This window comes from Trematomus bernacchii, unplaced genomic scaffold (genome assembly GCF_902827165.1).
Source record: "Trematomus bernacchii unplaced genomic scaffold, fTreBer1.1, whole genome shotgun sequence".
In the NCBI taxonomy this organism is placed as follows: Eukaryota; Metazoa; Chordata; class Actinopteri; order Perciformes; family Nototheniidae; genus Trematomus; species Trematomus bernacchii.
The window spans coordinates 824,059-839,041 of record NW_022987616.1 but is presented as its reverse complement, the minus strand read 5'-3'; the positions used below and the strand labels follow the sequence as shown (position 1 = coordinate 839,041).

The window sequence follows — 14,983 nt, the reverse complement described above, 5'->3', positions numbered from 1 at the left end:
AGGTTTTCCTTCAATACCCTGCTGATGTGCTGATGTGGTTGTGCTGATGCGGTTGTGCTGGTTGTGAAGTTTTGCTCAGAACTCCTAACAGACCTGGGCACTCACTTTATGAAGCTCTGGTATTAGATGAGGGACTAGGTGGATGTGAGAAGCTAATGAAAGTGGGGAATCTAGCCAGCAGATAGGTGAGCTGTGCCTGGGGCAGGATGCAGCAGCTTAAGGACTGTAATTACAGCATTATGGTGGAGGTTGACTGGATTAGGGCCACGGCAACAGGCTGAGACCTGGATATAAGGCCAGGAAATGGCCATGGCCTCGACATTATTAGCCTTAGTTGACAGCTTAAGACCAGCACTGTCAACACACTGCTGCTTCTCTCTCTCAGAGTAGTCAAGGTCAGGGAGATGCTGATGCACGGGCAAAAACACATGTTTGCATGAGTCTGCATTCACCACGAAAGCATATAAACAACAACACATGAATACAGGTATCCACACATACAAACACTCTCCCACTACATTCAGTAACAGCATTACCTTGAACACACAAACACAGGCATGCTTAGTAAGTCCACGGGGAGCTGAGCAGCAGATGATCTTGACTGTGCTCAGTGTAAGTCACAGTGCTCTGTCCTCTCCCTCAATCAACAGGATAATCCACTCTGAAAATGACTAGATTAAGAGAGGTTAAACACATGAGGAGGTGAGGAGAACCAGTGGTAAGAAAAAACTAAAATCGCAAAAAGACATATGTGATGTTTGATGCTAATAACTATCCAATTAACTTTAATAGCATGCTCCTTCTGCTGCATTTATGACAAAATACACATGTTGCTGCATCAAAGTGTTGAATCACAATGAAAAACCAGGTGAAAGCAGGGAGTGAAGATTGTACATGCCTGCTTGTCATGCACTAGTCAGTAAACATTTGCAAGTCAGTAAACATGCACAGTGTGCTAACGCATTAGCATGCACAGAGGCACACTTAATTAATACTGGATACACAAAGATTAAATAGCTGCCATTTTGCCTATGTGAAGTTGATTCTAAAGTCTATTTGCCAGAGGAGCAATTGAATGCTTTTTAAACGAGTCTGTTCTACGCTCAGAGATAAAGGTAGGCAGATACATAGTGGTCTGTCTGAGATCTATTCCTCTTGACACATTCTATACATAGTTTTCATATCATTTGATTTTCAGCTGCTCACTCTCTCATCCACTCTGTCCACACATTTTCCTACCCCTTACCTGAAACACTCAATCTTACTTCCATTCAACTCATGACAGACCTGAAGTAGATTAAAAAAAGAGCAGAGAGGGGTTGAGTTAAAGAGAGGCGAGTAATATAAATCTTTATTTCGGCAATTTGAGCTTTATTGACTCTTGATTCATCCAGGGACATGCTTTTTATTATAAGGCTGCCTGTGGCCGTGGCTCTGATTGTAATTGTTTGACCCAGCCCCCCTTTTACCCACACACACACACACACACTTTCCCTCCTCGCCCCGAGCGCTTATCAACACGCTGTCCCGATAAAGTCCGGCGAGCTCAACCTCATTAAACCTCTAATTTATATTAAACAGCCGATAAGTCCCTCTACCCTGCTATGCGTCTTCTAGTGCGCGCTACCGCAAGAGGAGGCCACTTGGCAGCACCCACACTGCACTTGGGCTTCAGCTCCAACCCCTCCTCTTTCTTCCTTGTTATTCCTTTCATTTGTTTACTGAAAACTCCCCACCACCTCCTCCTGCTCTCCTGTCTTCCTGCTGCAGTTGTTGTCCTATCTTTCACTCCCCTGGCCGTGAGCCAGCAGTGTTGTGAGACATCAATATTAGCCAGCGCCTCCTGGTTTTAAATCCGGCTGGAGGTCCAAAGTTGAACCGCACAAAACTATCTAGCTGTGAGGGGGCAATCTGTAAAAGGTCTTGCACAGGGAATTCTTCTTCAGTGCATTCCCCCGGCTGCCCACAGGCTTCTATGAAGCATTATGGGAAATAAGGCCAAGACCAACGCTTTATTCTATAATTCTCTGCACGTGGCTGTTTCGCTCTCTACATCCTGACTCACACTGTAGTCGCTCCATTGTCTCTATCCTAAAAATACATTTGACAGACTATTGGCTCATGAAGACCGGACACAGTAGCTGGGCCCAGTGGTTCCAGACCCAAAGACTAACCGCTAACTGTGTCCCCCCCTGCCAAGACTGACACATGCACTGAGTGTATACAGTGGGCTCAATATCCAGCAGTGCAGGCATATCGACCACATGGCAAATGTCACTGGTCCATTTACTAGGGTTCATTGTTAGAGACAGCTGTCTATCGGCCTATGGGAAATCCATGGAGCTTTATCCAGCTCGGTCTACTTCAGGAGCCGTTTCACACTGCTGAGCCAGAAAATACCCACGTAAGCCGAGATGGATGCTGAGGCCCCGGTTCCATATTTCTAGAGTATTGATGGAAGCACATTAGGAGACATTTTATATAGACCCATTCCTTCTTTTGGGTGTATATACTACATGCATACAAAAAAGTAAACACACATTTCATTTCAAAAGGCACAATCAATCATATGTAATAGTAATTATCAGGGTTTATAATATACTGTACAGAATAATGCAAGACATCTACATTTGAGTTAATAAATGTTACTTATTGCTGTAAGTTGTAGTAAAGCATTAGTAGTAGTAGTCTTAGTAGTAGAGTGACGTCAAATATGTGAGATTTCCTTGAGCCATTAAGTTATGAATGTATTATATCTCAAACGTCTTTGATTAAAATAGCCCTTTCAGAAAAAAAAACTCATATTACTGCTTTATATTTGATTAAGAAGAACATACATTTACACTATACTTGTCATCTTTTTCCTGTTTTCTGTAGGAAGCCCCCGGAAGCCCTCCAGTTTTAATGAATCCTGTGAACCCTCTACTGGACAACCATGAGCGCCGGATTTCAAACTCCCTGTATGAAAGCATTGACAGCTTGGAAAACCACACCAAACCGCAGGCTAATACAATCGGACGCATTGGTGAGTCCTATACGTTGTGTCACCCTGCTTTTCAACACCATTTTGTCTCTTTCAACCTCTAATAAACAGAACGACTCTACCCATGTTGGACCAATCACTCCCCATTCACATTGATTGGGAGTGTACTTGACCTGTTAACCTCATGCTCATTGGATATATTTCCCCTGGATTGGGGCTGTCTGTAAACTGACATCTCCTGATCAATTTTAACATCCAACCCCAGCCCTTATGTGCTTCTCCTATCTCCTTCCCCTAAACCCCCAACCAGCATCACCTTCAAACCCTCACCCCCCCCCCTCACTGCTCTGCATCTCGAGGTACGCTATTTCACTATCAGGGATTAACGTCAACCCCAATCCTCCCTGCCTTCACTCCGCTCCCGCACTCGGGTCAATTTCCATTTCACCAAGTTGACATCAGCGTGCTAAGATCTCCTCTCTTCAGGTGTATTAGAATTGGCAATTCAATCCTCGGTCAGTCACTGCTGTCATCCCAACATCGACAGACCCTTCACATATGCATACGCTCAGAGGCTGGATGATTGCATCGGTGTTGGGGGCGGGTGTGTTTGTGGAGGGTGATGCAGTGTAGTCAAACAAATCCCATTTTCATGAAACACTCAGTAGACTTTGTGCACTCCTTCTCTCCTTCCCCTAATTTCCTATATGTTTCTTTCTCTGAACTCCTCCTTTCACGTTTTATTCTCTCCACAGTCTCATGATCTCCTAGTCCCTCACTCTCTCTCCTCTTTCACCTCCCACCTGTCCACCCTCCTCTTCTCAGATGGAGTGGATTTGTAATCTGTCAACAATCTACACTTTCTGCCCTTCTTCCATCCATTCTCCCTTTTCCGCCCTATCTCCTCCCCACCATCTCCCCCAGAGCGGTGCCACTCTGCCACTGATCGTAGGAGATCAGAGGCTGTGTCAGAGGCATCTGATGGTTAATTAAGCCTCCAGATCAATAGGGCTTGCCCCTGACACTCTCTCCCCCTCTGTGTCTGTCTCTCCCCTTCTTTTTTTTTCACCCTTTCATCGTGTCTTTCCCCCTCAGTTTGGCTTATTTATTCCAATGGCTTTTCCGACGCAGGCTTTTCAGAACGCCGCTGTGATCATAAGCGGCAAATGTGGGCGCGCTGATGGAAAAGTTCCTTGCCATTGAAACTTCAAGGGCGCCCGACACTCATGTCATCCTGCCGAGTGGGAGTCAAATGAGCCAAGTGGAAAAGTTTTGTGGGTTGGGGGGGAGTGGGTGCTGAAGCAGTAAGTTATCACAGCCAAAGCTCAGCGGAGTCTCAGATCTTTGACTTGACTTGTCTTGAGGCAACAAAATGTCAGTTCCTTTTCTTTTCTGTCTAGAGGCTGTCTCTGAGTCGTGCCTTCATTAACCTGAGCCTACATTTTGTGACAGGTCTTGACACAATTCCGTTATTTAAATGTATGATACAGTCGGAGTTGAGTTTATATTCATCAGAGCAACACCACCGCACTCAGGTACAATGCAGCACCTGAGGAAGAGATTCAGTTATATGCTGCTTCCTAGAGTTTGGCCACTTCTTGCCTTTTGCTGTGTATCTGATCTTTTTTTTTGCCATTCTTCTGGCAGAAAAGCGAGTGGCAATGACCTTGCATCTCATTGACAAAAGAGAGCTGAGATTTAGTTAACCTTAATCAAATGTCATACAATTGACTTTGAAAGTTAAACGTGTCAGTATTCCTGGCATATCTTACTCATTCATATTCATTAAAAGTGGATTTTTATTCTTTCCCTCTCTTGTACTAGTACACTTACCCACTTTAGTTTGAAATAAGGTTATAGATAATCAGACTTGGAGACATTGTAACATTATAATCTCGCCGTCTCCTCACTCAGTACGACTAGTTCAAATGTATTTGTATGTGTGGATACTACTTTTCTGCAGGCTTGATAGACAGTAGCTGTTTCCACTCTCTATCTTCTTCTATATGTTATTTCAGACGTGCTCAGACATATTGCCTGGTGTGTGAGATGTGACAGTAATGGTTAGAGGACAGATGCTGGGATCAGCTTGGCAAGGTCACAAAGTACACAGCCACTAGGGCTTGACTGACAGCTGGATGCCGAGTGTATCTAGACCTGCTGAATTACCGAGTCGTAAGCAAGACGTGAGGTTTGGGATACGGGAGGATATAGATATAGCTTGACACACATACTTGGCACTCTCAAGTACAACTTCTCCATAAGGTTAGAGCCTGTTTACACTAATGCAAGCCATACATTTTTCCTTAAGAGCAAATAGTGATTACTGACAAAACTCTGAGACATTTTACATCTCCAAAGACAGCGGAGAGTCGGACTCTCTAACTAAATCACTTCCTCTCGATTGATCCATTATTCTGCCTGTACTGCTTTTGTCAAAGGCTCAGAGGTAACTAGGATGGAAGGTTTTTACTGCTTAAGAATTAAAATCTGACTCTGATTGTGAGTTATAGCAGATGAAAGCAAGTCAATACAGCAGAATTGTAAACTACATAGTTCAGCCAAACTAATATTGTTATTGCTACATTCTCTATTTTCTGTTCAAAGCATCTGGAGAGTTCTATTACTGCCTTATCTTAACTCAGCCAGGTATTGATCAGAATCTGGACCAGCTTGTTTTACTCCCAGCAGTCACAGGTAGCTTGCTGCCTTCCTTCTAAAACTGAAAGAATACCTATTGGTCTCCATGGAGGGTAAGGTACAATTCAAAGAATTATAGGAACTATGATTACCATGGTTACAGCAAAGAAAAGCACCAAATGGCACAGGAAGGAGAGAGGTGCTATTAAGCTGGTATGGCACCATTACATTGATTGTAAGGGCACTTTGCCTTGATCTTCCCTGTAGTGTTTAAGGCTGTAATTCAGAAGTTTTTTGTGTGCGGTTTTGTTTGTCCGTGGGCACACACATTCAGCTGATCAATAGTCAGAGGTAATCCTATTCCCTGTTTGCCTCAGTAGACCATGCGATGCTGTGATATTGTCAGCTTCGGCTTCACACATGCACACACCATGCATCACAGCATCATGGCCACAGGCTGAATCCACAGCTAGCAGGTGGTGAACATACAGTACGTTCTGCTCGACTCCCCGCTCAAATAAAATGAGTTCCTGACACTTTTCTTTTCTTGTGCTGCCTTCATTCTACTCCCACCCACCTTTTGCCCTTGGGGTGAAAGCAGTGAATCAGCAGAGATGATTTCTCTCTCAAAGGAGGAAAAACAGAAAGAAAGAAAAGGTGAATTAAAGGGGAAGTAAATATGGAGTGAAATCGCCTGCATCTGCACAGTTTGACAGCGACAGCTGAGGTTTGACGCAAAGGTCGTTAGCATCACACTCGGCTTCGCCTTCCGTTCTGTTTAATTGAAAAGTGCTGCTGGGAGCGGGGTTCACACGCTGGGGTGAAAATTGAGGCCCTTGGACTGAGGCTTTCTGTGAACGTGGCTGTGTGGCCGAATGCATAAGTCAGAAAGCATACCTTGGACTGGCACTGGAGTGAGGGAGGGATGGATAGGGAGGCCGGAGGTGGAAAAACCATGCAGGCAGACACATGCTGTTCTCACACAGGAAAGTAGGTGGTCAGTGTGCAAAGTCCTGTAGACATTGACCCTAATCCAAAATGAATCACTGACAGAAGTTTGTGGCTGCAAAGTTCCGTCATTTTAGTCACTTGGTTAAATTATTATGACGATATGTAATTATTAAAAGGGCAGAGCACACACACAATTAGAAGAACACACTGACCTCTGGCTGTCCTCAGGCAGACACAGAGTCTTCCCTAATGGTGTTTAAGTGGGACCGTCTTCCCAGGACTTGACCCTGCTGTCCCCTAAACTCCAGTATTTCACCGACTGCAGACTCTTCCTCTCTGTATGCTCAGCATCCCTTAATTTGGTGTCCAGACTGCTTGCTGTAAGCGTGCCCCCGGTGAGAAAAAGGTGTATTTGCCACACACTTTTGTAAAATATTATGTCAAAACACTTTTAAAGCACCTATAATCTTTCTTAAGGCAGCAATTTGAACATATTGTCCCAAATAAAATGACGTGCATAATTGTGACTCATAACATTAGTAGTAACACTTTTATAATTGAGTGTCACGGTCGGTCAAAGCACAATAACAGGAGCTTGAAACTGAAGCAACTCCATGGAAACCTGGCATAATTCATTTTGTAATCTGCTTTTCATCAAAAAAGGTTAATGCCGTAAGGGACACAGAGACCAATAAAAATGATACAAATTGTATAACCATTCAAGTCTAAATGATAACACTATATTATAATAGCACCATTTTTTAAGTATAGTTCTGAACATCACAACTATTTATGGGTCCACCTACACAGGGGTTATCACTTGTCTAATTACCCCTCTTCCCTGCACTGTGTGGGTGTGCACAGAATGTTCTTGATTGGTTTCACATGATTTTTTTGCACCTGGTATGCTAAGAGAACTTTCTCCTTCATCATTCTGCTTGTTCCATGAAGTTTGGTGACCTCACATGTTTTTCGGCATGGCTCCTCCCAACCTCTACATGAGCAGGAGTGTAATTAACCAGAGTAAAAACAGCCGAGTGGGTGTGCAGTTCAGCATGGCTACATTTCAAATATAATTATCTAATGTTGTGATAAGACAGATTCATGTTTGTGCTTGAAAGAAACACACACACATGATCACAGTACAATGCACCAGGTATTGGGTTTAAAATTATCCAGACTTCCTTTTTGCTTTAGGGACAAACTGTACAATAGATTCCATTTGTATAATTACATGTTTAAGTATCTTTTAATTGAATGGCAAGTTTCTAACAACTAACACACTAGGAGAGGAGGGCAAATCTTCCTTATATACTGTTGATACTGTAGGTTGACCTTTAAAAAGGTTTGAACCCCTCAACATGCCAAACAAGTGGTATTATTTGAAGCTTTACAAATGATCACATATACCAATAGAATATGTCCTCATTTTCTGATCAATTGCATTTACTCATTGGACATTTAGAACTGTTTTAGTTGGTTTTAAAACTATTGGTGTGTTGCCCATTTTCAAAGCTGGTGTTAAAGCTGGCCCAAATCAACCAAACTGCAGTATGAAAGTTCATGAAAATGCCCCCAATGTCCCCTGGTGAGCATAAGAATCGGGTGCTAGTATAATGAGCTGCTGCAATACATGTATGGACCTGATAGCAGTGGCAGCGATGATCAACTAATGATCTCTCCTCCAGTCAGATCAATAGGCCATAGAGTCACTGAAGGAGGGTGCTTGAGAGAGAAAAAGAAGCGTCACAGTGTTTGATGGACAGAAATGGAGGGAATTGCATAGAGAAAAGAAGATGGAGTGGGGCTATTAGTGTGACCTCTCACCTTACAGCTCAATGTTTCAACGGGCAACGCTTGGTCAGAGGGCAGAGAGAGAGGAGAGTGAGGCTCTGATCCGTTCGGATGGATGCAGCCAGGTGGCCTCTTCAGCCAAAGAGCTCATCTGTCTCTGTCTCCCCTCTCTGCCAGAGGGACGAAGAACATCTCTGCTTCCATATCATGAAATAGCTTCCACACGCCGAGCATTGCTGGCCAGAGGGCTGCGTGTGCTTCTGAAACCAACCAAAACTGAAACCAAATTAAATATTTTTTTCCATGACCCGATGAGCCTTTTCATAAAATACATGTTGACACTGTATGAAAAGCACAAGTGTAATTACTTAAATGAATCGTGTCTAAATTCATTTTAGCTGCCTAAATGTGTGGTTCCCGGTATCGTGAGTATTGGCTAACCGTCACTCTCACTGGAACACATGAAAGAACAAAGCCATGTTAGTGTTATAAGTCCTTTTGCTACTCTGACAAGTCAAAATGTCTGCCTAACAAATGACATTAAAATAAACAGCCACAGTTATCACACTTTGACCCTGTTTAACCTTATTAAATATGACTGCCTCATAGAAAGTCCCTCCCAGCATTGTACGTTTGTTTTTGAGCAGAATAGATGGTGAATGTAAGAGTTGTTTCTTAGCTGTCGGGTAGTGTGTGTCAGCTTCTGTAAGCGTGACTCATGAAAAGCTATATTTAATTACAGGGTGACAAAGACCACAGTGGCACAATCATGTTGCCAGAGAACTCTTTCCCTAGCTGCATGGGTGGTTAGCATTATTAAGAAGCTCTTTAACAAATGCCAAACAAGCCTTTGTGAAAGACCTGGCTTCTGTGAACCATTTTTTTTCAATGATATTCATCCTCATTTGACCCCATGTAAAAGTCTCTAAGTCAAACACTAGTTGTAAAACAGTAAGAGGGCATGCACCTAATTTCTCCACTCTTGTCATTTGCCTATTATCTGTCAGTCACCAAACAGCCATTAAGCACATAACAAAACTATTTGTATTTGTCTTATCAAATGTAGTATTGCGCACTGCATTGACATTTTATTAGTGAGTGATTTCCCTCTATGCTTATTATGCTGACACCTGCAGAAAAGCAAGTGCTGTAATTATGTTCAGTCATCAGCGTGGCCCCAACTTTACCTGTCCACCAGGGAGAAGTGGAATGACTTTAACAACTCTTCAACGGCAGCGCTGGCTACTTGTGTCAAGAGGTCCTGACTGGAAATATTTCATTAAGCCAGGAGAGGGGAGCCTGCCGAGTTTCTAATTAAAACTGTGTCCTCTGTTAGCAAAGTGCTCTGCTGACATGAGTGAATGTAAGGTGATTAGAGTGCACATTGGGAATGCTAAGAAATGTTCATGTGTTGTGTATGTGAAACGCACACCAACGCTTTTATAGTGCTTCTTTTGACAAAACAGCTCTTCCCGACTATATAATTCTTCTGTACCAGGTGGCTACTGAAGTGCAATTCTCAGTGTTGCTGATGCAACCAAGAGGTAATTCTACTCAAAAGCCAAGGGAGAGTAAAGATTGGTTTAGGAAATACCTGGAGAACACACAGCCGCAGGGCATTTTCCTCTTGACATTGCTGCACTTTTGCTAAAAGGACTGTAACACAGAAACAGAAGATGACTATGGAAGAGTGTTTGAGAACTGGCTTAGTTGAGTTGTGCGAGAAATCCGATGATTTACCAGAGCTATTGTATCAAGGATAAGCCACACAACATAATGTTATTAAGAGAAAATAGCTAGAATATACTTAGATCCTTCAAACCATGAACACATTATTTGTAAATACATAGTAACGATCAAAGGCTGTAACAGGAAATGCTTTTTTTCACTCATGATTTCTCTACTGGGTTTGCCTGCTTTGCAAGTGATAGCCAAGCTTAGTCTAGCCGACTTCCTGAAGCTTATCACTGTCAATGGTCCAGTCCTGATAATTTACAGTACAGGGTGAATTCAATTACCCAGGGTCCTCTGTCAAGCTGCCCGAGTGAGAAATGGCCTTCATTCCACCTGTACAGTGTTGGCAGACATATTAACTGGTTTAGATGAGCAGTCAATAGACAAAAGGGATGAGCCTTCCAAAAGAATCAATTAACAGATGGATAAGTAGTGGATAGAAGCAGACTTTTGGAAAGTTTTGGTATAAAGCAACTTTCCCTTTCCTGTATGTTGTTTCAAGGGAGTAAAAGGATTGTAAGATATAGAACATATATTGTAAAGTAGCCTCCTGAAGATCTGTATTTGAAGCCTTTAGTTGGAACATATTCACATCAGGTATAATACATCTCTCTCATCACATGCGAATAATAAGACTCCTGACACATTATGAAGAATAACCCAGATTATACACATTTTATAGTTCCTGTGCTTTTTTAAGGGGGGGAGGTACGTTATTTATCCAACATGGTTTCCTTCTGCTGCACAGCTGTTCTGATTTTTATCTTGTTTTTCTTATATTTTCTTTTTCTCTCTGAAAAATAACTGGACTACGCTATACACCTCATTGCCACGTGGATTGGTGCTCAGATTTCCTTCCACAATATGCATTTATCAGTCGTCTGGCCCCATTGAAATGAAATGCTTCTCAGATTCATGTTGGTACGCTGCCAGGGTAAATGTTGTTGTCTGCTGTTAGTGATTACACACAATTGTTCCTAAGCTATTACATTTGCAAAACGGCTCTCCGATAATGGAAACAAAAGCAAAGGGCCACAGGAAGTCCAGCATTTCTGTAAACCAATATCTAATAGCTAGCAGGTGTGTGGTTAAAGTCACTTGTCTTTCTCTGCTTTCATATATAAGTCATGCACAGATCAATCTGCAGAGGGACTCGTCCTCCTCTGGATTGTAATGCCACTTCTCATGCCGCTGAACAACCCTTCTCCTGCCCTTGGTGCGGAGTGCTAACCACGACAGAACATTCCCCATTGACTTTGTCTCCTGAGGAGCAGCAAAGTAGCGATTCAAATAAGTCCTCAGCAGGAAGGGTGCGGAAGTCCAGAATACAGATCAGGGGAGCTCTACTCCTGATCATATTTGTCCTTGGAGAAGAGTGATAGAGAATGAATACAACTCCTCAGGGCTACAACTTTTGTCAAGACAAGACTCTTGCATAATATACATATCAATATATAGTTAATATACTACCTTTCTTTAAGAGCTTTGTAGTCTATTTTTGTATATTTTTCACAAGTGTTACAATTGTTCTGATATTGTCTTGTCATACATTATTTGTGTATGTATGCAACATTTCAAAATGGAAGCATATAAGCACCATTATTAACTTTTTTTCAGAAAGGTTGTCTTTCAGGCATGTCCTGATATGAAAGCTCCATAATACAATTATCTTGGCCAAAGTTATCTCTGTGTGTACTGTATATCTTGGTAATTACTGAAAATAATTGTTGCGTTACACAAACACGGCTATGGAGGAGTGTGTGTGTGCATGAATTACTTCAGCATGTGCACGTAATTCCTCAGTCTAACTTGTCAACTTGCTATCAGACACTGTTCATTCCAAAAAAGATTGAGTATTGATGCAGTGTTGTGTTAAATAAATAATTGTGAAGAAACTAATCTATATCCCTCTCTCTCAGGTAACCACCAGCTGTCCCCAACAGTGAACATGCCGCAGGACGACATAGTGATGATCGAAGACGATAGGCCGCCCACGCTTCCTGCCCATCTTTCCGACCAATCATCCTCCAGTTCCCACGATGACATGGTCTTTGTGGGAGAGAACCCGGTGACCTGGCTCCACGAGCTGCCCGGTCAGGATGAATGGTGAGCAGCGGGTTTACTTACATTGCCGTGGAGTTGGCTGAATTATTTATAACTTGATGGTCAGAAAAAGATGGTGTGGAAGAAAGCTGGATGTGCCGATGTGCAGAACATTTCAGTTAGCGTATTGATTGTGCAGTATCATAAGTATTAGTCATACAGTAAGTAAGAGTGTGTGTGTGTGTGTGTGTTTTTGTGTGTGTGTTTGTTTGTTTTGCTGGTCATTCATTTTTTTGTGTTACCGGAAAGGATCCAGAAAACCAGACAATCTATTTAATATTCTCCATAGATTGGTGGAAAATATGTTATTTTACAGGAATCTTTATAAATGCTTACTTTTTTATTTAAGTCATTGCCTACAGTTATTACATATATTGATGACTATCCTTAGTGGTGCAAACCAGACTATTTAAGTATATAAGTTATAAGAAAGTAATGACAGTTTTTCACGGATGCATTTCCCATCCAAGATTATTTGCACATTTTTGGTAAATATGGGCATTTGTAAGGTGTTAGTGTATGTGTGCTACTCATGGGAACCTACATGTGCGGCTCTTTAGGAGTTTGTGTGTAAATTAAATATGAAATGACCCAGCAGCAATCAGACTGGGTAAACAACCATTCAGTGCCTCCACCTCCCCAACTCCAACCTGCCTTGGGATTTCAGCCCCCTGTCTAAAATAAAATATGAGGCAATGTCTTATCAACCTTGTCAGATAACTATGTTTCTTCAGGGACAAACAGTGATTTCAGCGCTGCAGCACCGCTCAGTGCTTGTCTTTCTTTTATTGTTATTACTTAAAGGCTGCTTTTAGGCACAGGAAGTTATAGCTGTCCATCCTTAAACGAATCACTCATGTAAAAAATGACTCATGGCATTTCCTGTATGACCTTATTGGAGAGGTACAGGAAATATAAAAACAAGACATTATGTCAAATCATGTCCTCATACTCGTTTTATTTCATTTTAAGTCAGAGACCGCTTTTTCTCTTAACATAGTTTGTTTTAAACTCCTACCTTTTCAGTTGTTATGGTGAGTCATATTTCTATTTGAAAAGGAGTGCTTTTTCAAGATGAAATGCTGGTTGCCATGAATAGTCACTCAGTTTATTTTTTTATTATTTGTATTTATTTTTCCCCAGATACTCTCTACTCTCTCACTCTCTCTCTCACTCTCATTAATAATGAATGAGTAGATTTGCTCAGCATGCCTGTTGTTCATGTGATGTCAGAGGTTTGTCATAGTGGATTAGGTCCACAGCATATGGCTGAACCACACTCAAACTTCTCTCACACATCATACCCACACACACGCATAAGAATTCCACAAATACACTGACTTACACACACACATGTGACGTGTACACGCTAGGCAGAAGTGTGCTATATACTACTGCCTAGGGTTATTGTGAATAATTCATGTCCTTAAAGTCACTCTCACACACACACACACACACACACACACCCACAAACCCACACAGACACACATGAACACACAATCTCTTCCATTTAGATGCTAACAGCTGCTTAAACGTAGCAAGTGAAGTGTGTATCGTTTTTCTGATAGACTTTTACTGTTTCTCATTTTCCTTTTCAAGCGCTCCCAATATCCCACACACACACATAGACAGATGCACGCACACATACACACGCAGTGTTAACAGGCATACTGAGCCAGCAGGGGATGTGGGTCAGCCAGACTCCACTGTATTGGAACTGTTACTTTTTAATTAAGCTCTCGCAACAGTGCAGCCAGGGCCCAGAACGTATTGAATATGTATTGTGGGGAGCTGTGAAAGTCTCACCTCTGGCCTCCAGTATTATGCAGCTTTCCTCCCTCATGGCCCCAGTTATACACCTACAGTGCATACACAAAACACAAGTGGCTGGTTGGCTTGTAAAATCATTGTAATTCAGGCTCTCTGTATTTCTGTCTTTTTCTCACCCGGTGGAATTTAACAAACTCAGATTTTCAGGCTCTCTTTCTACTCTTGTTTCCCTTTATTAATGTATTTTTTCTCGTCTACAGAAGCACTGTTCAGTATGTGACTTTGTTCGAACATGGAATAGCCAGGCTTGTACAATTGTATTTAATCCTTACTCTGTTAATGTAGCGGTAATCAAAATGCCCTTTCAGCATCTGGTAAGCTAGTGGTTATTATAAAGTAAAGAGCGACTAATGTAAACAAAAATCAATTAAAACAACCCTGTTCTTTTATAATCGACTCACCTCTCTGTAGTTTAATTTGTAAATGTACATACTTATCTCTCCCTCTGCAATATGTCCTTTCTGCTCAGTCCTCTCCTCAGCAGGTTTCCAGTGAATAATCGCTCATGTGTTAGTGGGTTAATGTGTAGGCCCCTTAGATAAATGGTTGTTTGGAGGCAGAATCCCATCTCATACAAGACACAATAATTGACCTACTTATTTTTCTTGGCATCCCTAGCCAACACCTAATGAGTGTTTATGCTGCATATTTGTGTGTATATTGTTCTGGTTAGCTCAAGTTGTACAGGTACTTGTCTGTATACCTGCCATGTTGTTATGAACTGTCATTCTAGCACCTCTTTACGGGCCTCAAATGATCATAAAACTAAGCCTAAGGCATAGGGCTATAAATATGACAGCTCCATGCTTTTAGATCTCTGTTAAAATGCTAATGTACACATATCCACGTTTTTATTGGTTGCTGCTCTATTACAGACTGTTTTATTAGTTGTGCTATTAATACTCCTTCTCAGTTTTATCAGTGAGGTGGTGGTAGTATTAAGATTGT

The 14,983-nt window shown here is 41.9% G+C and overlaps 1 protein-coding gene across 6 annotated transcripts in view; it reads left to right on the top strand.

Moving 5' to 3' along the window:
- Positions 1-14,983, top strand: part of LOC117483951 (partitioning defective 3 homolog) — a 284,671-nt gene that overhangs the window by 160,857 nt on the left and 108,831 nt on the right. For all 6 annotated transcript variants that reach the window (XM_034132308.1, XM_034132309.1, XM_034132305.1 and 3 more), the window contains 2 exons: positions 2,878-3,025; positions 12,022-12,208. In XM_034132308.1, coding sequence (XP_033988199.1) covers positions 2,878-3,025; positions 12,022-12,208 — 335 coding nt within the window. The remainder of the gene's footprint in view (positions 1-2,877; positions 3,026-12,021; positions 12,209-14,983) is intronic.